Source organism: Citrus sinensis, chromosome 6 (genome assembly GCF_022201045.2).
Source record: "Citrus sinensis cultivar Valencia sweet orange chromosome 6, DVS_A1.0, whole genome shotgun sequence".
NCBI lineage: Eukaryota > Viridiplantae > Streptophyta > Magnoliopsida > Sapindales > Rutaceae > Citrus > Citrus sinensis.
This window is the reverse complement of record NC_068561.1, coordinates 24,439,142-24,466,257: the sequence shown is the minus strand read 5'-3', so window position 1 is coordinate 24,466,257 and position 27,116 is coordinate 24,439,142. Positions and strand designations below refer to the sequence as shown.

The window sequence follows — 27,116 nt, the reverse complement described above, 5'->3', positions numbered from 1 at the left end:
TACAGTTGTTGCATGTAAGTACTATTCATAGACCAGTGTGCATGTTAAGAGATGTTATTATATAATTGTGTTTGAATGTTACATTCATCTCATTTATATAATATATATAGAGAGGCTGGCTGACGCCTTACACTGTTGTACGTAGCATTAGGGATCAAATTGCTTCTCTTATGTAAGCTAACCAAAATCACCAATGCACACTTGATGATCCGTACTAATTATTTGTTGCAGATGATCCATAATGCTTCTTAATTGTTCTCTCTATTGTTCATGAGTGATTTACATGGTCATGCATCCACCAAGGTACAACTGTGCTCCTCATATTCTGCCTAGTTTGATTCTCATCGGGCTCATCAATTACGCTTCCTCTCATCATCACCTGGATATTGCCCCTGCATTTATAGTGACCATCATTTTAAAATTCTGCATTTTCTGATGTATGATATGCATTATAAATTTGTGCGCGCGTGCACGTACACGCGCTTTATTTCTTTGTGTGTGCCTGAGACCGAGAGTGAAATATCAGGAAGTAAAATACCCAATAGTCAGAGAAGGAAATGTTGGCATGAGGGGTGATGAGTTTTGTGCCATCTGGTTCTGCTGCTCAGTCAGTGTCCTCTCTTTTTCCTTGAGCTGTAATTGTGCCTCGAAATAATTAATTTGATCCGTCATGTCATTAGATGAAATTTTGATCTTCAAAACGCAACATAAATTAATTTGTAGTGAAAATAGGTACTACCTTCTTTGCAAGCATGTTGTTTTGATCCTGCAATGCCCTCTCCTGTAACAAACTTTATTTGTTATTATGTTCATTGTTGTACAGGATACTGTCAGAGATTGTATTGTTTATTGTAGTAAAACACAAGGAGCTACAATGAGCTCACCCTTTTTTGTAGATCAGAAATTGATTCATGTGTCAGTTGGTTCTGCATATATAAAATATTGTACCCAGAAAGATAATGTCAAATATATGGTGTATGTTCAACACAATACGAAGACATAAAAATGTTGAAGAGCATTGCATTGAATCTTCACCTTTCTATTTCGAAGGCGCTTAAGAGAAGTATCAATTTGCTGCTCCAAATACTGAAGCTCTCGAAGGCTTAGTGGTTCCAGGTCTCCTCCCATGAAGTTCCTGCATATACCACATCATTCTGTTTTACATAATTTCATTAAGAAAATTTTCTTAAAAGAATTTCTATCTACAATCTTGTTCATATGAAGTGGGGTTGGTTACCTTATATTTTTTTCCAATACTTCAATCCTACTCTTGAGATTGGGGTATTCCAGAGACCAGCATCCCTATGCAGCATTCGAAAAAGTTAATTTTCAAAATATAACTTGTTTACCATCAATTCTTGATGTCGCTTCCCAAAAAACAAAATGTAATACTATAGACATTTGTTTACCATTAAGTTTTACTCAAACTAGTTCATGAATAAGGTTGTTTGAAAACTATTCTAAAAATTGTGGGATTATCTCCCAAAAACCTCCATTACAAGTACAATAAAGAAGAAGTCTCCCTCGAAAAGAATGGAGCATGTACACGTACAATATATATGTAAACTTGTAAACATGGTTTCACATATTTGGAGATTAAAGTGAAGATTAGATGCTGCAATAGTACCTGGAGTTCAGCGTCATTTGTAACAAGCTGTTGTTCCACATATGCATTTCTCTCATACCGTTCTAGGATCCTCTCCATGCTGTCACAGAGAAAACGTTATAAACATTACACAACAATTACTCACCTGAAAAGGAACCTGAGTTTTCGATTTTATAGATTCTGGAAAGAAATTGATAAATGGCGAAAATAAAATTTAAAATCTAATTAAAGTACTTATTAGATACTTAATAGCTCAATATGTAAATAGAGAATTTTCAATAGTCTCAGTGTTGTAGTAATACATCTAAATATTTTATTAGAACCACAAAGTCAATGCACACGTGACAAAAATTTGTTAATAGAAGAATTGCGCTGCATCAAAGAATTACAAGGAAAAAAAAGGAGAGGAAAAAAAAAAGAAAAGAAAAAGAAATCTTATAACTCTACGATAAGAATCATCACAAGATCGTCAAAATTAGTGAGATATATTTACAGGAATAAGAAATATCCAAATCTTCTAACTCAATCAAAGATTATTAATTAGCCATATCTTGTTTTGTAAAACACCCGCACACAGACATATATATCATAACCCAAAACCATGAAAAGATTTCTTTCCATTTTTTCTTTGATTTTTGTGTGTAATAGATCAACCATAATGCTTCAACAAAATAGTGAAATTTATTACTTTCCCACATTGCATTTTCTTCACTCCAGATGTATGAGATAAGTACCTCTTTGGTGAAGCAAATAACTAAACAAGAATGTAAAGATAACTGATATCCAGGCATTGCAATAGCAAGTATTATAATAAGAAGCAGGTTTATAGTGTAATGTTGAATAATCATCTAAATCCAGAGATCATACATTACCAATAGGAAGGAACAATGATCTAAAGATATAATAATCATTCACTTTGAGCAAAGAAGCCCTTTTACCAACCCCATATATTCTGCAAATGTGCATGGCAGCATGTGTATATATATATATATATCTTTGCCTAAATTTCTCAATATTGAGTCCTATAGCATAAGCTAGTTGTTGTACATTTATATAAAAGATCACATTTTTCTCAGCAATATAGTAATATAATTATATAAATTTTTGTACAAATTGATGTGATATAGTTCAATTGGTTGGATTAAATAGTTCTTGGACCACATTATTTATTTTTGTTATTTTGTATTTTCATCTACCAATGAATTTAGGCTATATCAATTTGTGCAAAACAATTTTGTATAAGAGTTTGTACCTCTATCATCACTCAAATTATTATACATCAAATTTTCAGGATTGAAAAGGGTTTTAAAGTAATTTTTTATTTTTTTCTTTATTTATTCTTTCATTTTAATCCAACATTCGAAATTTGAAGTTAAAAGTAGTATATACTATAACAATTCTACTCAGCTACGCTTAAGACATTCACTTATAATAAATGAATGGTAAAAATTAAATTTTAATTTAGATCATAAGATCGTAATTCCTACCATTACAATCTCATGCGTGTACGTACATAGACAAAAGTAAAAAAAAAATGCACACTTGCATACATTTAAGGAAGAATAATGATAGATTTATATATTTTTGTACATACTTACTTTTAACAAGTTGACGTCACATAAATACATTAGTGAGATAAAAATATAAAATAATAAAAGTAAATCATGTTGGTCAGGAGTTATTTTATCCAACCAATGTATTTATGTCACATCAATTTATACAAGAGTTTACACTTATACTATTACTCTTCAAGGCACAAAATCTAAAATTCTAAGTTATTTGACAAGAGCTCAAAAATATTACTTAAAATCAAATCTAGGAGGCCCTCTTAAGTAGGATACATACGTTTCAAAACCAAAATGAGACTTAAGAATACTTAGTTATAGGAAACCTTAAATTTGATACCTTTTGCTGCCTATTTATTTGGAAATTAATTAGTGAATTTCAATTCAACATTCCAAGTTAAGTCTTAAAAATTAACATAATGAGAGATTGTGCACAAAATTAAGTGGCGGTGAAAGACTATGATGGAAATTACAAAAGTAGGATCATTATATGATGGTTGAAAATTATGACCTGCAAAGGCCTGAATAGGAAGGAAAGCTTTTTATAAATTAACTGAACATAAGATGTGTTTAAAAGGGATAAAGATTCAGTGCTGAACTGAGTTTTTACTGAGCACTGAATCAATAGTTGTTAGGTAAGAGAAATAAAAAAAAATAAAAACTCAAAATAAATTTTGATCATTAATTCCATACTCAGCAAAAAAAAAAAACTTCAGCACTGAATCCTAATTCATTTAAAAGATCTTTATAGCTAATGATAAAACTTTTGTTGTCATAGAAAATTAAGACATTTAGAAAATTAAGACATTATATTATGAGAGAATTAATTTCAATCAGTACATATCACTATCCCCAAATAGTAAAGAATGTCGAACAATACAAACCTAACTAAATTGGTGAAGGCATATAGAAAATTAAGAAAAATCATTGTTTCATAACTAATTAAAATACTTAGATAATTTTGACATACATAATTAAAAAAATCTTCAGTATTTTTGGTGTGTTGCGCTTCCTCCATTTAATTTTTGTTACATGTACATTTACTTTTTATGATTACACGTGGTAATATAACAAGAACTGAGAGAAGGAGGATAAACCACAATTATCCCAAGGTTTTCTCCTCCTATCTATGGAGCTAAGCTACCAACTGCCCTAAGTCCGAAGTTGACTTTTTCAAAAATATGGCAGCACCTCTTGGTGGAAAATCTTTATAGATATCCTGCCACATTATCATTGTGAGAGGCATTATACTTGATTTCACAAATATCAATAGATTCCACAATCCTAGGTCATAGACCAGTAGCAGATTTCTTGACACATGCCCCTTCTGCCTAAGAGAAAATTTAAAGGAATCCAATTTCATCAAATCCCATATATAACACAAAGCTCCATGATCGATCCTACCATATTGTTCTATGCAATCAATCAGGTGGTTAACCAAGTATCTAGCTCAAAACAAAGCACTGATACACCTCTACAATTGCAAGTAAAAGTACTCAATGAAGCTATAAAAAAAAAAAAAAAAACACTGCAAATGTGTAGTGACTAGTGACATTGGCATGAAACATCATGAACATTGGCATATAGGAAAGGACATATCAAGAATGATACCAGAAGTTTGTTCTATGTTTTATTTTTGTTTGTATATGTTTCTGTTTGAGAGTCAAGAGAGATACACAAAGAAAATTCAAAAAGCTCAAACTTTAAAATATATAGTCGAAAATATGATGAATTTTGTGTAATGCAATGCCTGAACAGTAACCTAATAACTAAATGGCCAAAATGGGGAAAAGGGCAAAAAAAAAAAAAAAAACCCGAAAACACACATACATACACACACAAAGCGAAAACATGCAACAAGAACAATAAAGATTGAGTAGAGTGTTAGAATTCATTAGAAACCTTGATTCAGTAGAGTACTCATAAAGTTTCCCTTTTGTTGAGAAGACAATCAAAGCAACCTCAGCATCACATAACACAGAGATCTCATGAGCTTTCTTCAACAAACCAGCTCTTCTCTTGGAGAAAGTTACTTGCCTGCTAATCTTGTTCTCGATCCGCTTCAACTGAACCCTACCTCTGCCCATTTTGATCTTTTTGATATTTTCTTTTTCTTTTAAAGGAGAAAAGAAAATCTAAAAAAAGATCAAAAAAAGAAAGAAACCCTAATCCTGCTTCGCCTCAAGCTCTTTCTTATTGTAGGTTAACGAAGGTAAGTGAGAAAGAGAATGAAGTTATGAGTGATATGTGCATAAAAATGGAAAATTATTAGTGGGTTTCCATTTTTGTGTTTATGGAAGTGTTTTTGCTGTTGTATGAAGCAAAAGCTATTTGTGTTTGTGTATATATGGGGAAATGAAAATTATAAGATGAATTAATGAGGAAACGCATTTTTATTTTTTATTTTTTTAAAATTCTTATGCTATGAACAGTGTGATGAGTGGAAACTGGAAAGTGGTTTAGGTAAACCAGGTGGTATTTCGAGTTATGTGTTGTCGAGTTGTGATGGGTGGAATCGTCCAAATAGTAGTTAATGTCTCAGATAGAGCCGCAGATTTTGTGGTGGGATTTAAATCCGTACATAAACCTGCAGTCAAGCACTAGTGGGGCCAATTAGGGTCTTCAATGTCTGTCTGGTTATGGTGATTGGTGATTGGTGATTGGTGACGGGTGACGGCTCCTCATGCTATTGGCCTTAGCTAAGCAACTCGTTCTGTGTTGAGCAGATCGTGTTTGCATGACTAGACATTTTTCATACGAGAAAAAATGGCAAACAATGGTCGAATTACGATGGTGTAGGCTGTTGGGTCTTTATCCATGCCTAAAATATAATTACATTACTTATTTTTTAAAAATATTTTGTTCAAATCTACTCATATTTATTCTTAAAAATGTGAAAGCCTCCTACAACCGATGATCAATTGTTCTGGTCCAACATATTTCAGTACGGTACTTGAGTCCTACATGCGTGACATATATGATGTATTATTAGTCAAGTTTGAGCGTCTTAATTCAACCGATTAATATTTTAAAAAAGGATCAAAATTACTTTAAATATGTAAAAAAATAAAATCGTTTCTCATTAATACACATGAGGAAATCAATATATTTTCAATAAGAATGTAAAAAGAGATTACCATCCATGCCAACTAGGAGTATTTAGAATCCAATCCAATCCGCTCAATTCGTCTGATCCTAAAAAATTCGATCTGTAGATTGGTAGATTGAATTAGATAGGAAATTGAAAAAGCGTAGTTAATGAATTGAATATAGATTTACTTCTACAAATCCGTAAAAATCCGTAAATCTGAAAAAAAAAATAAAAAACACTTATTTAATTAAAAAATAAACCTTGTAAATGTGGCATTAGTGCTTACTAATAAATAAATAAATTAAAATATAGTTACATTAACACCATATTATATCTTATTCAATAATAATATAAAATATAAAATAATTAAATAAACAAATATAGATTCCTAAACAATTAATTTTCATGTATCTAAATAAATGAGATTTTTTTCTTTTCGGGGTGCTATATTTTGAAATTTTGAATGTATGTTCTAGTTTTTTAAACAATTAATTTATTTAAATCGTATTCAGTTTTGAATTTGGTCAGTAGCAAAATTATTTATATATTAATTGTTTTATTTTATGTGGATTGGATGGAATTAAAAATTCTTAATCTATAAAACAAATCTGTGAAATGGTGGATTAAATATGGATTTGGTCAAATCCGCATCCGATCCACAGACATATAGACTGAATTTGGATTGAATTTTCGTCAATCCGTGGATTCGATTGGATTAAAAATTTATAATCTGCAAAATCGTGGATAAGATATGGATTGATGTCCAATTTACAAAATTCAATCCACGAACACCCCTAATGCCAACTAATGGGGTGGTTTCCTAGACACATATTCATCTATTTTAGAATACATAAGTGATTATCAAATAAATATTAAGAGTTCTTGTAATTTAGGATTTATGAGTGGGCTAGATTCAAATGGGTGTAACTTGGAAGTTAAGGTCATTTGATAATGATTTGAGTTGTTAAGAATTTGTGTGCAATATGTGCATGCATATTAGTGATTGTGTATCATTATTAAGATATAATTGTTTTTATATTCTTATTTAGCAATTACTCACATTTTAAAATGAATTAAATTAAAAACCGTCGGTCATTACCTTGAATTCTGCTCATGAGAAATTAAAATCAAGCAAAAAATCTTAGCACGGATCTTAACTATAAAATTAGAATGGGAGATTTTCTTTGTCTTGACATGTTTAATTACAGCTTACGACATTTTGGTTTCATCCATGCAAGTCGTGTTTAATTATAGATAAACAACAGTTTATCACAAACAGCCATGATTTCATATAAAAATTTTGAGCTGAATTAGTTTGACAAAACCAGACGTCCATTTTGGTCCCCTTTTTCCATTATTGGACCAGCATGACAAAGCTTTGTGATGGTGATTCATATGATGCATTAATTTATTATTTAAATTAAAGGTAAAATCAAACCTAAAAACAAGAATAAAAATAAAATAATTAAAACATCATAATCATGAAAATGAAGTACCAATGGTTATCCTAGCTTTCATACGATTAAGGAACGGCTAGCTTCACTTGAGCTGACAATTATTAAACGTGTTTGTGGAATACTTCTATTTATTGCTTTTTGAATTTTCGGAGGTGTGCAAAGATTTATTTAATATATACCGGTTGTTCAGTTTCATCTTTAGTTATATAATACAAGGCAGATTTCACGGATATAATTAAAAAAGGATGCATGATATGTGTCGATCGACCTTCCAAATCACTAACGTGTGGAATACGAATTAAAAAAAAAAAGAACCATATAAGTGAAAGTTTAACTCGATCCTATCCACATAAATCACAATCACTTTATATAAATATATCGAAATTTTTCTTGTAAGAAAATCTTGTAGTTTATAAGATGATGATTAACTTTCACAATGCTGTGAAACTTTTTAAATGTTGTAAATATAATTTCACAATATTGTCAAATTTGTTACAACACTATAAATGTATTTTTTCACATTTTTTACAATGCTATAAAAGGTTCCACAACATTGTAAAAGTTGTTTAGCAATTTTTTAAAATAAAAAATTTCCTTACAAGGAGCTCTCTCCACCCTCCCATGTATGTGTGCGTGCGCGCACGAATGTATATAGTTGATACTTCAAAGAAAAGATTAAAAAAAAATTATTTAGTTTATAATCTAATTGATATGACATCTTTTATGTTATTTGTTGATTGAGTGATGTTAATTATTAATAATAAAGTACATTAACGATGTATGGATGACAACAAGTAATTGACGATGTACACATCATCTGAGATGCAAAAGTAAATATCCTAAATGAGTAGGTATATGAATTGTGAAGGCAAACAAATCTTATATATTAAATGGAATGGAGATGGGTGGATCTTTCCTTTTTTTTTTTTTTTCTTTTAAGGAAAAAAAAAATCATTCGTTTTCCTTTTGAAATAATAAAGAAATGATGAATTCAAGATGGGATCCCAACATCCACAAGATGGAATTCCAAATCAATTTAAGAGATGCAATTTGATAACGGGTTATCAAATATATTCACAAAATCATCAAAATCTGCAAATGAAACCTTGTAATAATAAATCCAATAAATTTATATCAAAATAGGTTGCTGGCCAAAATGATTTATTTCTTATATATAGGATCGAAATTTAGGGATGGCAAAAATTCCCACGGGGACGGGTACCCTTGGGGATTTTTCCCATTCGGGGAGGGTACGGGGATAATTTCATACCCAATTTCTTATTCGGGGAGGGGACGGGAAAATTTTTTTACCCAATTTCTTATTCGGGGAGGGGACGGGGATGAGGTGGAATCCCCATCCCCTACCCATTTCCCCATTTTAATTTTTAATTTAATTTATTTTTTTTAAATTACTAGTAAATAAATTATAAAATTATAAATATTTGTAAAAATAAAAAATATCAAAATATTTATATTATTAAACTTTTAGGCCTAATTAACTAATTAAAGTCCTAAATTTTTATTTAGGACATTAAAAAGAGCGAGTAGATTCTATTAACCCAAAATTTTTTAATTTTAATATTCTTTAAATATTTTAAACTTAAATCTATTTTTTATTTATTTTTAGATGTTATAATTGCCCACAGCGAATCACAATTTTAATATCTACTCTAATCTAATCTAATCTAATATTTGCTATTAATTTGCTCCGATTTAACTATTGTGTTTATAGTCCACATTTATAAAGTGCCCACACCACCATTGAAAAAGTTAATTTTGAATCTAAATTCGATTTTATTTGTAACAATTTTGTATTAGACTATTAATTTGTTCATGATAGTTTGTAAAAGAAGTTTGTATCCTTTGCATTCTACGTTACTTACTAATTTAATGTATGTGACTTTTGTAATGGATATTAATGTAAGATATATTTCGAACTTTACTTTTATTTGAATTTTTTATTTTAATATGATTAACTCAAAATCTAAAATAAAAAAATGTATTAGTTATTCGGGGATCGGGGACCCTCGGGGATCCCCTGTTATTATTCGGGGAGAGGATGAGGATTCTCTCAAGTAATTCTAACGGGGACGGGAAGAGGATGGGGACATACGTAAAATATCGGGGATAGGTACAAGGAAATTGGTCCCCTCCTCTCCCCTCTCCATTGCCATCCCTAATCGAAATCAATTTTGTTAGCAGCTTCTATTGGAAAATGGACACACCCCATGTGTTTTATTAAATAATGGTTACGGCAATGAAGCATATAATTCAGTGGTCCATCCTAGTACTATAGAAATTATATATGATTTATTTTTGGTTAACGGGATGTTTAGTGGCTTATATATACAACGTTATTTAAGCTGCAGAAGCTTATTTTATGGTGGTCCCCAAATTACTGCCAAGCAAATTTATATTTTATCAATTCTATTTTGTACCTTCTATCCCCAAAAATAATTAAGTTCACGGGGACCATAATATATCATTTGGCTTTATTGTACTAGATTATTATCTAAATTAAGCTCACAATGGGGACCATTTTATGAGCGCTCAGTGACCCCCTTATTTTTCTTATTTTTCTTTTTATAAAATAAAAGATAGAAAAATTGGGCTGGGGTAAAGTTGTTTAATCGTTTTTATCAAATTTTCTTGATTATTGTGCATAGGTACGAAATTTTTTATTCTCATAAGGGATGTGCTTCTCGAAAACAAGATAACGTTTAAACTCTTGATCCCACCTTATTTTGTTCGTAAAAGAAGGGAATTTCTTTATTAATGTTGCTAATGGAAAGACAAAAACAACTTATCCAACCACGTCTGGCACCTTTAAATACTAACTAAAATTTTGAAATAATATAAAATATCCATATAGAATATGTAAATATGTAAAATCTAAGTCCAAAGGAGACATTCAACTCAAAAATTGTAATCCCTAGTTCTCTTAGGTTTCTCTTTGTGATCTACACTATATTTGTATTTTAACCTTTTCTATTCTTGGCCTATTGGCATTCACAAAGGTTAGTATGCATATATAATGGAATTCATATTGGTGAAGTAATCAAGAAGTTATTAGCGCGTATTAAAGTTCAAAGTGTGATTGAGGGTATTGCATTGATCTAGGTAACAAAGTGAAAATACTACTGTATCTATAGAGAACATAAAACAAATATTATTGGCACTAAAAATGGCCGGGTCGCTCTATGCATAAACCTCTTCAATAAAGATTTTTGGCTCATTAGAACTCCCACGAACTTTTAAAGATTATTATCACATATATATTGCTGTTCATCTATAATTATTCTCTATTTTATTTTTGTCATATATATATATATATATATTCTTGATATGGGAGATAAAATTTATAAAATTTCGAAATATCAATATCCCACGTTGCTAAGAAAGTGAGTACAAACCAAATATGGCATGGTGGCATGGCAAGCTCTTTAAGTAGAGATCCACGCACTCTAAACCAAACCAAAAGAGGAGCCCATTCTTAAGCTCTCAGTTTTATTCAATTTTCTTCATCCTTTATTTCCTTTGTACCGTTGAGGTTTATTATGCTTAGAGTATAGCCATTGATAGTAGTCATTTTATCCTAGATATCAAACCCGTCTTAGTTTGATCTTCTTGCACCAGGTTATCAACCCTTGGTTTCAAGGATAGCGCTATCAGATCTTTAATTATTTTCCTCTTTGTTGTTGTTCGCTGCTTGAGTCCCCTCTTTGGTGTATTACTCATATTTCTAACATATGTATGTTTTTGTTCTCTATCTCTCAACCAAACATAATAATAAGCACATTTAATTACCAGAAAATTAATACGATGCTCTTGCTTGCATCAAACTTTTACAATGTAATATTCATTTCTCTCTAATATCTTCTCTTTAAGCACCGATAAAGAATCTTCAATTTGGAGGGGCATAATTATCCTCCGTTTTTTAAGCATGATTAAGAAATGAGGAAATACGGTTTTAGATCCTTTCTTTTTGTACGAGATATTATGCATCACACGATTGAAATGGAAAGATTCCAGGCCAAGTTGCACCCAATTGATCATTGAAAAAGTGACGGTGAATAAAACTAGCTATAGTGTAGAAAGAAAAGAAAAGAAAAGAAAAGAAAGATTCTTCACGTACGTTCTTAAGAAATAATTGAGGCTAAATAACTAGCACTTTTTATAAGATGATGATTCGGGTCTATCACCAACCAGTACTGACTATGCCAGAAATTTATACATATATACAATTAAGTTTAATTATGTCCATCTGCAGTTCATGTTCTGGAAATTCTTACTTTTTTGACAAAAGAAAAAACAAAATAAAATAAATCCTCTTGAGGTAATGATTATGCTTATGCATGTTTATTTATTTCATTAATGCAACAATTAATTTTGTAGAACGTGTATTTCTTTTAAGATACAGAAGCAATTCATGTCTGTCTGTTTCTGTGCTTTAGATGCCATTGCCATGCCCGTTGCACTTTTATATATAAAAACATGCACATCTTTATTCTTCATAGCCCTAGTTAGTGGTTAATTCGAAAGTGCTTATACAAAGGAATTTTGTGCGAGGAACATTTTTTAAGTGCTTGCAGTCAATGAAAATAAAAAATAAATTATTAGCAAAAATGGCAATAATCAATTCTCAATGCATTTGTTCTCTGGAATCTTCAATCAAAAAAATCATATACAGTAATGACTCTTGCAAACTTAAAAGATTGAAAAATTAAAAAAAAAACGTTTCAAAATCAATAGCAATTAACGAAGAAGACATAAATTTTACTGCTGCTGATTTGATGGCGCTAACGAACATAATACAAATATGCAATTGTGTGGCGCAAATGGACTGATTAAATTCCCAGTCATAGCCAACTGAAATTAACTAAAAATAGAAAGGCATTTTCTCTGTTCTTGCTTTAGGTACGATGAGCCAAATGAGGCACATGAAAGTGAAATTTCAAAGCTCTTTCTTTAAAAAAAAATAAAAAAAATTGAAATGTGCTTTTTTTTTTCAATCATAAACATTCGGAATATTACTTACATTGGGACTTAAGGTCATACCTTAATAATCGTTTACTAATCAGTAATCGGAAATGGACAAAATTATGATGGACTGAAACTGTAATGGGCTAAAATTAGAATGAGAAATGAGAATCATAATATATTATTTATTTTACCTATTTGAATGTAAATTAGATTGAACTGTATTGTTATTAATGTATTTATTTTGTCTTATATTCGAAATGAATTGTTCTAAGTTATTAAAATAATCTTAATTGATTATTGTTATTATTTATCATAATAATTATGATTTTTATTATTCATAACAACAACAACAATACTACTAATAATAATGATTATTAATATTGATAAAATTATTATTATTATTATTATTATTATTATTATTATTATTATTATTATTATTATTATTATTATTATTATTATTATTATTACTACTACTACTACTACTATGATCATTATTATTGTTATTATTATTTTTACTATACTACAGAAAACTTAAGAATAATAACAATAATAATAATATAATATAATAATATTATAATTAAGGACAAATTTAGAATTATAAAATTTGGATGAGGGTAAAATGAGGAGTTTAAGGAATGAAAACTTTCATAGGAAATAAGTTCTCGGTCCTTAATCCAAAAAAATACGTGGACTCCACATATTTCATTCCTATTCTCACTTCTAATTTATCAAGTAAATATTATCAATGATTTTCAGTCCAATTTCGGATTCTCCAATTCAGAAAATAAAACGCACAATAAATGTTGGGGGCATGAGTTCTCATCATTGTGCTTACGACTTGCATATTTTTATACTATCAAATTTGGATCATTTAGCCCGAAACCTACCCAAGGGCTGCACGGAATTTAATGGGCCTAGTAGTTCTTATTTTCTTCCATAGATTTTCATGGGTTCACTTATGTTCTTCAAATTAATTGCAATTTGTTTCGTGCATGTATAATAGTATTTCATAGGGACTCAAATAAAAATATAAAAAAAGAAAAAGAAAAAAAAATGTTGCTCGCGTTGACAAATAATAAAAAATTATTGAAATCAAGAAATATCAGTGCCATCAATTAACCTTCGCAAATCTTTATAAATATAGAAAGTACTCTTGACCCAAATAGGTTATCACTATCAAAATCTTTTTCATAAGTCTCTCATGACAGTCCTAATTTCCTATCATAGGAGAGGTCTACATTCGGTAGTTTTCAAATTCTAATAAGATTACATTCTGTTGGCCATTATGGCATTTAATAATGTATACGTGGAAGAAAACCCTGTGGCAAAAACCATTGAGATTATGACATATAAATTTGCCTAGCATTGTAACTATTACATTGTGCGCAAATGATATAAATATGTTTAACGTCAGTTAATTGGTTATTTTAGTTAGGATTGCTTATTTGATCTAAGATCACAGACTTTGTTAAAATTGGAAAACCTATTAGACCAAATGGTGTAATAGTATAATAGTATTATAATATTGCATAATATGGTGTAATAATTTTTTTCGAACTTTAACAAAGTTTAGAATTCTTGACTGAAAATTTTCTAGTTTAGTTAGTTAGTTATCATGCATATATGGCAATATTTATCGTCTTTATTTAATAAAAATGTGAGGTGGAACAATAAAAAAAAGAAATAAAGGAATAAATTGAAATTTAACCAAATTTATGCATGATTGGTTATAGTCCAATTCACAAAGATTACACATGCTTGTTACCTATCAGAAAAACCTACATTAGTAGGCATGTACAATTTAATGAATCTGAGTTTCCATTTCCTCAACTCTTTCCTTTTCACAAGTCTATGCTTCTGCATCTCTTATTTCACAGTCTTGTAATTCTATCATAGTTGTTCCTAATATGTCAATCATTCAAGACAGCAGCTCTGCATATATATTCTTCTATCAATACTTTTGTTTCAAGTGTAGGAACTAATTCAAATATCTTACTTTCACCTTCTGTTCTTATTCAACATACTACATCACCTGCTCAACACACCCCAAACACATCCTTTACAGCAGCTCAACCTACTCCACCTCAACAATCACCTCCACATGCTAAAACATTCATTCAATGGTTGCAAAGTCTAAAGCTGGTGTGTTTAAGCCTAAGACCTATTTAATTGTTTCTCAAGACCTTGAACTAGCATCTGTCAAAATGTTTTACATGATCTAAAATGGAAAGAAGCAATGCAGGCTGCGTTTGATGCTTTACAAGAAAATCAAACCTAGGTTTTGGTTTCTAAAGAAGCTGCACATAAAATTATTGGTAATAAATGGGTGTTCAGAATCAAGTATAACCTTAATAGTAGCATATCCAAGTACAGAGCTAAACTTGTTGCCAAGGGTTTTCATCAGACTTCAGGTGTAGATTTCTTTGAAACTTTAGTCCAATTGTTAAGCCCTGCGAAATCAGAGTAATCTTAATCTTATAGTGTCTTTACAACATTCTCAAATTCTTTAGATCTCAGTATATGTATATATGCTTATAATCAACAAATACAAAATAATAATCATTCTTTATTTTCTCCGTTTTCTCATATTTTCTCGGCATCCAAACACTATAATTTCAGTTCTTAACTATATATACATAATATAAGCAAAACTGAAGCACCATCCACTCCGAAATTAACCAAAATGAAGTCGACAGCCACCGTGTACTTGCTCTTCTTCTTCTTCTCCTTATTCCTCCGTCATATTAACACTTCATCCTCCATATCAATATCATCATCATCATCATCGCTTTCAGTTGTCCCGAAAGAAGCCTTTCCCACAAGATCCGGTTACCTGCCGGTAAGCCCCGCAACGGGCTCAGCCATCTTTTATGCTTTTTATGAAGCGCAAACACCCACTTCACCCCTCTCCCAAACCCCGCTTCTCCTTTGGCTCCAGGGTGGCCCTGGCTGCTCTTCCATGCTGGGTAATTTTCTTGAAGTTGGTCCTTGGCGTGTTACCCACAGGCCTAACACCACCCAACAACAACTTGCCCTTGAACCCAATTTGGGTTCTTGGAACCGCATTTTTGGCATTGTTTTTCTCGACAATCCCATTGGAACTGGTCTTAGTTTTGTTGTCACTAATGATGAAATACCAAGAAATCAATCTTCCGTTGCTAAGCACCTTTTCGCTGCCATTAATGGGTTTATTGATTCGGACCCTTTGTTTAAGAACCGACCAATTTATGTCACTGGAGAGAGTTATGCAGGAAAGTACATTCCTTCAATTGGTTATCACATATTGAAGCAAAATAAGCGTGTGCCAGTGTCAAAAAGAGAGAAATTGCATGGTGTTGCTATAGGTAATGGGTTAACAGACCCTGTAAGTCAAGTTGCTGTTCATGCTCTGAATGCATACTTTATAGGTTTGATCAATGGCAGGCAAAGAGTTGAATTGGAGAAAGCTCAACGGAAGGCAATCAGGCTAGTTAAAATGGGGAGTTGGAGTAAGGCAACCAATGCAAGAAATGGGGTCTTGAATTTGTTGCAAAACACGACAGGTCTAGCCGAATTGTTTGATTTCACTAGAAAAGATCCTTATGCAACTAGTTTGGTGACTAGTCTTTTGAGGATGGACGAGGTTAAAAAGGCCTTTGGAGCTAAAGACACTATAACTTTTGATGTCTGTAGTAATGTTTTTATGAAAGCATTGCATGAAGATCTGATGAAAAGTGTCAAATTCATGGTAGAGTTCTTGGTGAAAAACACCAAGGATTTGTTGTACCAAGGGATTAAGATCTGAGGGATGGTGTAGCCTCAACTGAGTCTTGGATGAATACATTGAAGTGGGAAGGCATTGAGAGTTTCCTGATGGCTGAGAGGAAAGCTTGGAGAGTCAAGCAAGCGCTTGCTGGGTATGTGCAGAAATTTGGCAACTTAAGCAACGCTGTTGTTTTGGGTGCTGGCCATCTCATGCCAGCAGACCAGCCACTGATTTCTCAGACAATGATTGAAGATTGGGTTCTTGACAAGGGTTTGTTTGCAAATCGTAAAGAGAATTGAAGCCTTTGATTTAATATTAATGTTATGTATCTATTCCACTGAATTAACTTTGATGCTTTACTTACAATTGTTATATGCCATTAGCAAATGCCGCCCCCATCTCTTGAAGGCTGTTCTTAATAAATCTCTTTCTTTCTTCTCAGACGCAGTAGCTTTCCTTGATTCAGTTTCACTTTATATCCTGTGAACTCCTTATGTGTATAAGTATTATTGGCGTGAAAGGTACTGTGGTAATACAAAATGACTATTTTTCCAAGAGATTTCTCTATGTAACTCTGGCTGCAAATGCAATCCTTCAGCATAATTTCTCTGAACAAGATCCTTGTCACTTATAGACTTTTGTACAAGAAATTAAATTATGATAAAAACTATCAAGTACTCACTGCATATAAATGACATCAAGAAATGCTCAATTCTCAGAAAAGATCAAAATATAAACATAATCAGGTCTCATAAATAAGTTTGCAGATAAATATCAGTGGCTTACAAAGCCTTAATTAAGGTCCCAGGATCCTCCACAATTGATCAGTCACTGCTGCCATTTATGTTAATATGGGATTACACATATGCTCTTGAAATCATTTACATATTTCCAAACATCAAGAAGCATCAATTTCACCCTGCTGCCACCTGCCGATACCACAAAACTCTCACAGCATCCATCCTGGGATGAAACCACTCACTTGTTGAGCATGACTTGTTGCAGTCATCTGGTCTGAACATGAAGGATTATATCTGCACACAAGAACAAATCAAAGAAATTTTATTTATAAAAAAAAAAATTGGCAGCAGATTAATGAGCACTGAGAGTGAGTATATAATTAAATTTACCCAATTTGCAAAGTAGGATTGCATTCAATAGGCTGGAATAGTCCTTGAGTTTGAGCATGCTGAGGATTATAACCTAGTTGCTGCTCACCGCCTTCCCAAGAAGGTCGAAGCTGAGTCTTTGCATTGATTTCATCCAACTGCCAGGATAATTTTTTAAAGCATTACTGAAATTTATTGTAAGCAAATTTGCTTTATGTATAAATCAGATTAGATGGCATGGGTATATCACGTCACCATTTCTCCAATTTACAATTATGTCACACAGAAAAAGCAATCTAGCTAATCATAAAAATAGCTAATGAGAATTAAGAGAGCAATACAATGTTACCTTTATTGTCAAAGCTCTGTTAGTATCTAGTAACAATTGTTCCTGAAATGGCATATTTAGTTAGTTTTTTTATAGGGGCACACAAATGTGAATCATTGACAATTAATTTATTTCAAATTCTTGTACCTTGTTTTGAAGATCAGAAAGCTGATCAAGCATATACTGTGTCTGCACAAAATTTTGCATACATCACAAAATAAAACATACAATGTAAAAAGCTCAATGAGTTTTGATACCCAACAGACCGAAATTTCTACCTTGTAACAGTTGTATGTTTATACATGTTGCAATTTTTTCATCATTGGACACAAATCTTTTAATATACTTTTCCATATATACTCAACACTTAAGTTTTAGTGTTTTACTTTACACATTTCAATATTTCTATATCACACCTTCAACTTGAGAAATTATTTGCCTCCAAAAGTTTCCAGTCCAAAGGATTGTAATATCATAATATGCTAGCTCTTACGTTGTGGCAATAAAAACTACCAACATTTGTAATATCATAAAGATGTAGCTAAGATTATTATGAGCTACGTCGTAGAGGTGAACACCCAAAAAAGAAAAAAAAAAAGTTCACATGATTCGTGTCACATAAATTTATTATTATTATTATTGGAGGAGAATGTTAAATTTAGTTAATGTTCCTTCGGACTATGTTTGTGTCAATGTTTGGGGATGTGTGTGTACAGAAATAAAAATCGTCAAAATTACATGCAAGTTGTTCATGGTATTTGAGACCAATTACCAATCATACGTATAAAACTTGGCATTTACAAAAAATATGGTATTTATGATTTATATTTTTCTTACCATGAAAAAATAGTACCACAATGCAAGTCTAGTAATAATATGGGGAGAATCTTCATTATTTTTGCTGCTAGAACGTGAAGCAAGATAGAGTTTTATAGAAATTTTTAAATAAATTTGGCGGATCGAGATTAATTTTATCCTAGAAGTTCAGAATAAATCATATGAGGAATTGAGGATCTTAATTCAATCTCTTAGAACATATACATAAAAAAAAAAAAAAATCACCTCCATACTCCAGTCATATTTTTACAGGACTGACCTACTCATGGAGTATATATAATCCAGTAATATTTATATGAACTTTTAATTATTTTCTTGCTTCATGAAAATTGAGTTAATTACCTTGGTGGAGCGAACATGCTTCAAGGATGACTCTAGCTGACGCTCAAGCTGCTCCAGTTCCTTTGAGTTGAGAGGCCCCAAATCCTCTCCAAGAAGATTCCTGCAGGCACCCCCAAAACAAAATTCATTCTCACAAATCAGAATATTTCAGAAACATTTATATATGTTTAAATCTTGAGAAAATGAGAAGGAAAAAATAATGATCATAGGCAATCAATCATTGAGGTTATAGATATCTATGTGTGTATATGTACCTCTGAGTTCGCTGCAAGGACTCAAATCTTGTTTTCAGTTTCAAGTACTCCCGGTAGCTGCTCTGTTACATGGTAATTTTAGAAGTGTAAATCACAAAACTCGGAAATGTGTGTGTCAGGAAAGATTGAAATTAATGAGCAGAAAACTAACATATATATACGGTTGTGACATGTATATTATACTGTGTATTTGATGTGAAAAATTTTATCATCATATGGCATCTATTAAATCACATTACAGTAAATGTGGCTGTTAACTAGTTCAATTAATAAAATTTCTGCAAGTGGTACTAGAGGTTTTGTGTTTGAAACCTGCTCACATAGATAGAAGAGAATTTAGTAGTATTCGTGCATGTTAAAATATTTATACATATATAAATTTCACATCATATCAAATACTAAAGAATCTATTTGGAATTAAAGTGTCATAGCTTTTTACTCACAAATACTAAGAAATGGAATCATTATATAGCAATTATAAAATACAAATAGCCCCTAAGTGCCACTATATAGTTTGATATCATGATGCAAAATTATTCTATCAGTAATGCTACTTGCTAAACATCACAAAATTTATTTAAAAAGTCGTATCACACAAATGAAGTGAAACTATGCACTGTATTTGTCTCCATAATAATTATCATTATAGCTAAGTGGTGGTATACCTCGAGCTCCTTTGCTGGCTTATTGACTTCCACTGCACCGTAGCTGCATTTCTGGTACCTTTCAAGGGTCTTGAGCATGCTAAAAACAAAGACAAAAATAGACCAATTTTAATTTACCGAAAATTACTTAAGTCATAAATTAATTAGTGAGTCCCTCCTTCTAGAGGAAAATAAATTAAACAACAGCTAATAATAGTTCTTTTTAAAGCAGAACATAAGAAAGCCTGTAGACATATATATCATCATTTTACAACAGATATATCTGCTTTTTGTTTTTTGGGTTGGTGGTTTATAAATATTGTGATTCTATTTTCAACACTCAAACCAACAATTTTTGTTTACATTCCAAGAATAAGAAAAAGTGCATGCATGCAGGAGTTTGAGACAGAGTGCATAGAAATCAAATACATCTAGCAGCTGCCTCTCCCTGTGATCACTCAAATTTATAAGATTGTGAACTTCAAAAGAGTGGGAAAAAGAATTAAGGTAAGACAAAAATAAGACGAAAGGAGTATATACATATATATGTATACGGCAGAAAAAGAATCGAAAAAAAAAATCAAGACTATTATCACTTAATAATTAATATGAAAAGATCTTAATTTGATGAGATGCTGATGATCCAAAAAGAGGGAATAAAATTTGTCTGACCCTTTGGTAATAGTTTCATTCTATTTTATTTTATTAAAAAAATAATAATTTAAAAGTTCCTTGATTGAAAGATGTACCAAGTTGGATTCTAGACTTAAAAGGTGTAGTAACTATCCCATGGAAGTCTGATATTTTTGTAGGCATCAGAAAAGATGTACAAGGCCATGATTTCAGGCTTTTGAGCAAAATGCCCTCTGTCTCTCTCTCTGTCTCTCTCTTCACTGTCTCTCTCAAGATCGACAAAATTGAGCTAGTAGTTAGCTTATTATTTGGCAGGATATAAATATATTCAATCAGAGTTTATATAAATATAAACAAAATTCAAAACCCAGATTTCTTAGAATGAGTGAAAAATCAAGTTAATTTTGAAAAGAAACCTCTTCTTTTTAAAAAAAGATGAAACAAGTAAGTACTAGAGCTATGTGTTGCGTGGGAATAAAATTAAGACGTATCAATTTAATTGCAAAAGAAAAATAAAATAAAATATGACAAAGGCCATAAGATGATGAATGAAAGAAAACAGGTAGTAAGTTTAATTGAGAACTTGCTTTACATGAATCACACATAGTATTTTAGCAGATCACAAGAAAACTTGATGATGAACCCCAAAAAAAAAAAAAAAAAAATATTGATCATCACCGCACAAGCAAAACGAAAATAAAATCATAAGCTAGTAAGAGCGCAAAATTCTGATTTCATCAAACTAACCAAATTAACATCCCAAAATAAAATATTTTTCATTTCAGAAACAAATAAAATATAAATTAAAAAAAAAAAACTTGTGAGAGTATAAGGAGCTTGTTTTATTTCTATGAAATTAAAAAAAAAAAAAAATCTAAAACTGTTGAACAAAAATCTACCAAAAAAGAACAAACAAACAGATCTAACACATCAACAAAGAGAAATTAAACACATATACATACGTACACACACATATATACATATATACACGCGCACAGAAACAGAAGAAAAAAAGGGAAGAAATAAAGAAAATACCTAGAGCTGCTACAAAACTCGTAGAGCTTGCCACGATTAGAGAAGATGATGAGAGCCACCTCAGCATCACAGAGAACAGAAAGCTCATAAGCTTTCTTCAACAACCCATTTCTTCTCTTAGCAAACGTCACTTGCCTGTTTATCTTGTTCTCTATTCTCTTCAACTCAACCCTCCCTCTTCCCATATCCTCTATTTTCCTCTCACCTAGCTACACTTTCTTTCTTTCCCCCTTTTTTTTTTAAAAAAAAAAAAAATTAATTTTTCTTGTTCTTCTTACAAGTTAATTCTCTCCTTATGTTGGGAAGAAGCTCAGCTTTCTTTCTAAGAGTCAGTACTCAGTTGCATCCAATTATGTGAAAGATATAAGATTGTATTGGACACTTGGAAACCCTAGAGAGAGAAAAAAAAAAACCAAAAATAATATTTTTTTTTTTTAAAAAAAAAAGAGATTTGAAGAGAAACCTTTTTAAGTGAATTGTGTTTGTTTTTCGTGCTTTGTATTTTGATCTTACACTATAAATGAAATCGAAAATGAAATAATGAGAGAGAGTTTAGGGTTGTTGCTCTTTCCAGTTTTGTATAACTTGCTCTCATTCCACTGTTTTTCCCGTTTCGTAACACCTCTATTCCCCCACTCGCTTCTTACCAAAGCCCGTGTCCTCAAACTCTTTCGTTATTTATTCAGATTAAAAAGTGGAGCATGTCAGTCAAACAATGAATGAAAATTTTACCAACATTGTCTAAATTTAGAGCTAGTTTATAAATTACGTCCTTAATTAAGTAAGAAATATGGTAGATTAACTGCGGTTGTTTATTGCAATTGAAGATGTTGATTGATATACTCTTGTGTCATATTCTAGAAAAGATAATGTCTGTTGCTATAAATATCATTTATCGATCTAATCAATTAAAATTATCTTGTGCAGTGTTATTATTATCCAAAATGCACTATTTCACTACTTTACCTTATTATTATTTTAATTTAAAAGTATATCTATTCATACTTCTTTTGAATAAATTTTTAAGTTGGTTTTCATATGAATTTATTTGAAATTTTAATCAACACTCTTAATATTTTGTAGAGAAGAATTACCATTTACCATGATATTATTATTATTATTATTATACTAATCTGATTAAGAAATGGTAAAGAGCTATTTTTATAAATTTGACCGCAAGCCATTTGGTAAAATTTTCCATGAGAATGGACGGTGGAAAGGCACGAAGAACTAGCGCGTGGGGAAAAAAATTTGAAGTCTGTAAATTTTAGTGTCAGTTTCTAGTTATCTCCAGAAAAGTCAGAGCGCTGACACCAACCTTAAAATAGATCTATGGACGTGTCGACTGTACATTGGCCCCATATCTCTATCATGCAATTTTTTTTTAATTTTTTAATTATTTATTTTCTGACCAATTTTCTTTAAATTGCTTTCTGATTATATTTCCTTTGCTCTAGCTGTGATGCCCCTCCAAAATTGTCTAAAATACATAGTTTCATTTTCAACTACATGTACTAATTTTCAAACAGTAATTTCGAAATAAGATTAAGAAAAATTTGGATGTATATATGAATACGAGTATGTGTATAATTATGCTTAAGTCGACCCATAATTAAATCAAATTCAGATACTTTTATGGCAAAAATGTCCAAATTCCATTTTTTTTCCAATAAAGTGTTAACATTAATTTTTTTATTTTGGGTTTTATAATTTTAATTACCACAGATAATCAGATATGGTCGAACTCATCATCGATCAATCAAAATTATCGAGGGTGAAACAATAAAAGATGAAAAAGTTGAAAGTTAACAAAGATTTTTAAAGTGAAGGGGTTTTTGAAACATGATGGGATAAATTATTTATTTCGAAAAATAAAAATGAATTTTTTATTTAGACTGATCATCTCATTTTTTGTTGGTGTCCTATCACGTAATCACTTATTAAATTATCATTATGAAGCATAATAAGCATTCTGAGTTTTACCATCATACACTGATACACATTGTTCGACAGAGAAGAAAATTAAGTCCTCCTACTATCTTTTTACTCCTGGAATCTTTTTATCATGAACATAGAATTTATACTTTACTTGTGATCCATGATAAATTAATAACAATTAAAACGTGAAACATTGCATTATAAGAGCAGTTCTCTCGCCAGATTATTTTCACCAAAATAATTAACAAAATTATTTTTTTTTTCTATACACTAATCTTGGACAAATTAAGCATAATAAACCTCATTATCACGCTTGTTCAGTTGTTCTCTACCTTGAAAATTTTATCCAAAGTGGAACTCCAAGATTATTCTTCATGTGTGGTGTCGAGACCCACAGAACATTGAACATGCCATTTTATCTCAAAGTGTATGATGAAGGGCCACTTGCCTTTAACTTTGATCAATTTAGAACAAATTTTCATTCAAGAATATATCCTTTTTATTTTCTTTTTCCTTTGAGAATGTTATAATTATACACTTATATCATGCACATCTCTCTCTGCATGAAATGAAATTTTAATTTTTTTTGCTTGAGAAAATATAAAATTGCGATTGACATTTAATAAAAAAAACAATGACACCACGTTACATTAAAGATTAGTTAATTTTGATTATTAACAAACAAACGATCCTAATGAATGATGTTTAATTAGAAGAAGAAGAAGCTAGGACGTTATTTTCAATTCGCCTTGTTGTTTTGTGGACTCGCAATGGTTGCATACACTAGGTTTTTATAGTGCCAAAATTAGGCAACCTTTTTCTATTGGAGGAAAAGGCATCTTTTATAAAAATCAAGGGGACTACATGGCTAAATTAAATGTAGGTAATCCTTCTATAGACCATTAAAGTGGCAATTTATTTTCAACTAAACCTTGGCCACAAAAAGAAACCAGCTTTTGTTTCTTTTCTCTTAGTGGCTTAAAGACAATTGAACAAAGAGAATGCGTATGCATCCTCCCATTTTGTGAATGCCACATGTAAAAGAAGTCATCATGCATTTGTACCCATGTTGATCAAGAACACATATTCCACTCTAAAATTACTGAAACTACCAACTCATTGGTACAAAATTAAAAACAAAACGTCTAAATTAAGAATTGTGCATTCAACTAAAATTAGCTGGTTAAATTGTGCTCAAATGAAAGAAAAAGAATACAAGAACCTTAGATTCTTGCAAATAAGTAAATAAATAAAACGTGCTAACTAATGTTTATATTTGGTATTTCATGCATTAATAATCTTAAAACTTTCTCTTGAAACCAAATGAAAGATATGATGACTTAGGATCTGTTTGGGTGTTTGGGTCTGTTTTTTAAATGCTCAAAAGTAATTTTAGAAATCTAAGAATCAATTTTGGTGTTTGGTAAATTTTTATAAAATTCACTTTTGTTAACTCTCATCCTATAGAAGATTCTAAAAAATAGAGGAGAAGTAGTTTTTTACCAATCAATTAATGAATGCCACATCATTTGAGATAATTTTTTTGGATAAAAAATTTGAGATGGGTGGCACTACTCAATCTAATTTTGAGAATCAACTTTATACTTAATATAATTTCATATATATTATTAAAATCTAGAATTATTCTTATTTAATTAAGAAATAAAATCAATAAATTTGAAGAGATTATTAGTACATTTTATATTGAGATAACAAAAAAATAATAGATACAAATATTTATTTTAACTATCAATTATCATATATATACATTTTTATAAATGTGTAAATAAATATTTTTAACATTACGTTTATTTTAATAATAGATATTCTTACAGCATTTTAATAGTAAAATTTACCAAACACATACATCTACTTTCAAAACTCACAATACTTTTAAAAATAAATTTTATTAAACTTCTCAATTAATTCTCTTTACAGTTAATTATTTTTACAACATAATTAATAGAAACTATTTTAAAAATTAATATATTATTAAACTAGCCCTTATTACGGTTTATAAATGAAGAAAGAAAAGTTTGGTAAATTATTATTATTGTTGTTGTTATTATTATTTTGTTTAGGGAGGAGAAGAAAAAGAAAAAGCTAAAGCCAAAAGGTAAATTGATGAACCAACAAATAAACTGATGTCAAATTGGACACGTGTTTCCACGACAACTCAATCTGCAGTTGCGTAATAGTATCTTATCTCTCTGCTCTAGAAAAAAAAAAGCAGTCTCCAACGACGGTCACATAGCTATGAATAACAGACTTTAAGGACACGCGTCGAGTTCCTGTAAGCTTTGACATGGGACGTCCACCATTTGTCAGTGAGGTACATTGTTACCGCCGGATAAATCTGAACAGTTACCCCATGGACACGTGCCCTGATATGACAATGGGAGCACGCCTCATTTTAATTTGCGATGTGTGACATTTGTCTGACGCGTGATGAATAAAGCTTGTGGCACTGTACAAAACTTTTGGTAAACGCCCAGGCACTGGACAGCCGGGCAGAGCCGCAGAGTGAGGCTTTAAAGCATTTTTGGAATTACCTATTTGCCCTTTTGGGTCTAGCTTTTGCTTTTTACTAGATATTTTCCCCCCCCTCGTGTACGGCAAGTAGATGAGCGACCCAAATGAATGATGAATCCATCGAAAGGCATATTCTTTAGTTGGGCCCTAACATTTTTGAGATACGACTACCAAAATTTTATCAAGCGTGCGTGGTCGTGCAAGTTATTATGTTCGATGAGTCACAAGTCACGATCTTATTAGATGGTGTCCCACAACCTAGCCAATAAAATCGTAACACATGACTTGTCGTATAAAATAATTTATAAGATAGTGTGCACCTGATCACTACTCCTACTCTTATGATTAAAGACTAGAGAAACATATTTATTCCACTCATATTAATTAAAAAAATATATTCTCGTTTGACTACTTTAAGAATGATACTGTATCAAACAATTATACGAAGTATTATATTCTATCATTTTATCATTATATCATTACAAAATTTATCATTTTATAATATTACTGTTAGTGTTGTTAGTTGATCAGTCAGTTAACTAATAAAATCTTAATTTTTCCCCTAAAAAAAAATACACAAATAGAGTTATCAAATATTATTTTCATAGGTTTACATGGATTATTTTTAGCTACTTTCTATTTTGAATTATAATATTGTAATATTTTGTGTGTTATTTTTTTTTTCAAAGAAAATTCTTATAAAGAGCAAAATTAATATCTTATTAATCGACTAATTGGTCAACTAACAGTGCTAATGAAAATGTAATAAAATGATAGGTTTTGTAAAAATATAATAATAAAATGACAGATCACCATATTTCCTTTAGTCATTTAATATATTGCAATTCTTAAAGTGGTCAAATGATAATAACCCATCAAAACAAAATCTTATAGAAATATATTTATTCTTATTTCACCGACATTGGTTCAACCGGCCGTAATTATACCTATTGTTATTTATTGAGGCTTTTTTAAAAAATATATGGTGACTTTAATGAAATAATTAATTGTCAAATA

The 27,116-nt window shown here is 30.8% G+C and overlaps 2 protein-coding genes and 1 pseudogene across 3 annotated transcripts; 1 reads left to right on the top strand and 2 right to left on the bottom strand.

Annotated features, from left to right (window-relative positions):
* Positions 1–38: 38 nt before the first annotated feature.
* LOC102615519 (truncated transcription factor CAULIFLOWER A) lies at positions 39–5,519 on the bottom strand. 2 transcript variants are annotated; one of them, XM_052443299.1, is made up of 8 exons: positions 5,074–5,519; positions 1,628–1,706; positions 1,238–1,302; positions 1,036–1,135; positions 885–926; positions 740–781; positions 539–645; positions 39–392 (listed from the first exon to the last, which is right to left on the bottom strand). In XM_052443299.1, exons 1-8 carry the CDS (start codon positions 5,256–5,258, stop codon positions 269–271), a joined length of 744 nt encoding a protein of 247 aa, XP_052299259.1. In that variant the 5' UTR covers positions 5,259–5,519; the 3' UTR covers positions 39–268. The 2 variants fall into 2 exon arrangements, with proteins under 2 accessions (XP_052299259.1, XP_006482432.1); XM_006482369.4 differs by having other exon boundaries at positions 539–633; positions 5,074–5,516.
* Positions 5,520–15,385: 9,866 nt separating this feature from the next.
* LOC102628552 (serine carboxypeptidase-like 50) lies at positions 15,386–16,918 on the top strand (annotated as a pseudogene).
* A 262-nt stretch (positions 16,919–17,180) lies between these two features.
* Positions 17,181–22,180, bottom strand: LOC102615242 (agamous-like MADS-box protein MADS2). Its single transcript, XM_006482367.3, has 8 exons — positions 21,630–22,180; positions 19,983–20,061; positions 19,318–19,379; positions 19,064–19,163; positions 18,032–18,073; positions 17,906–17,947; positions 17,578–17,714; positions 17,181–17,481 (listed from the first exon to the last, which is right to left on the bottom strand). Exons 1-8 carry the CDS (start codon positions 21,812–21,814, stop codon positions 17,397–17,399), a joined length of 732 nt encoding a protein of 243 aa, XP_006482430.1. The 5' UTR covers positions 21,815–22,180; the 3' UTR covers positions 17,181–17,396.
* Between the last annotated feature and the right edge of the window lie 4,936 nt (positions 22,181–27,116).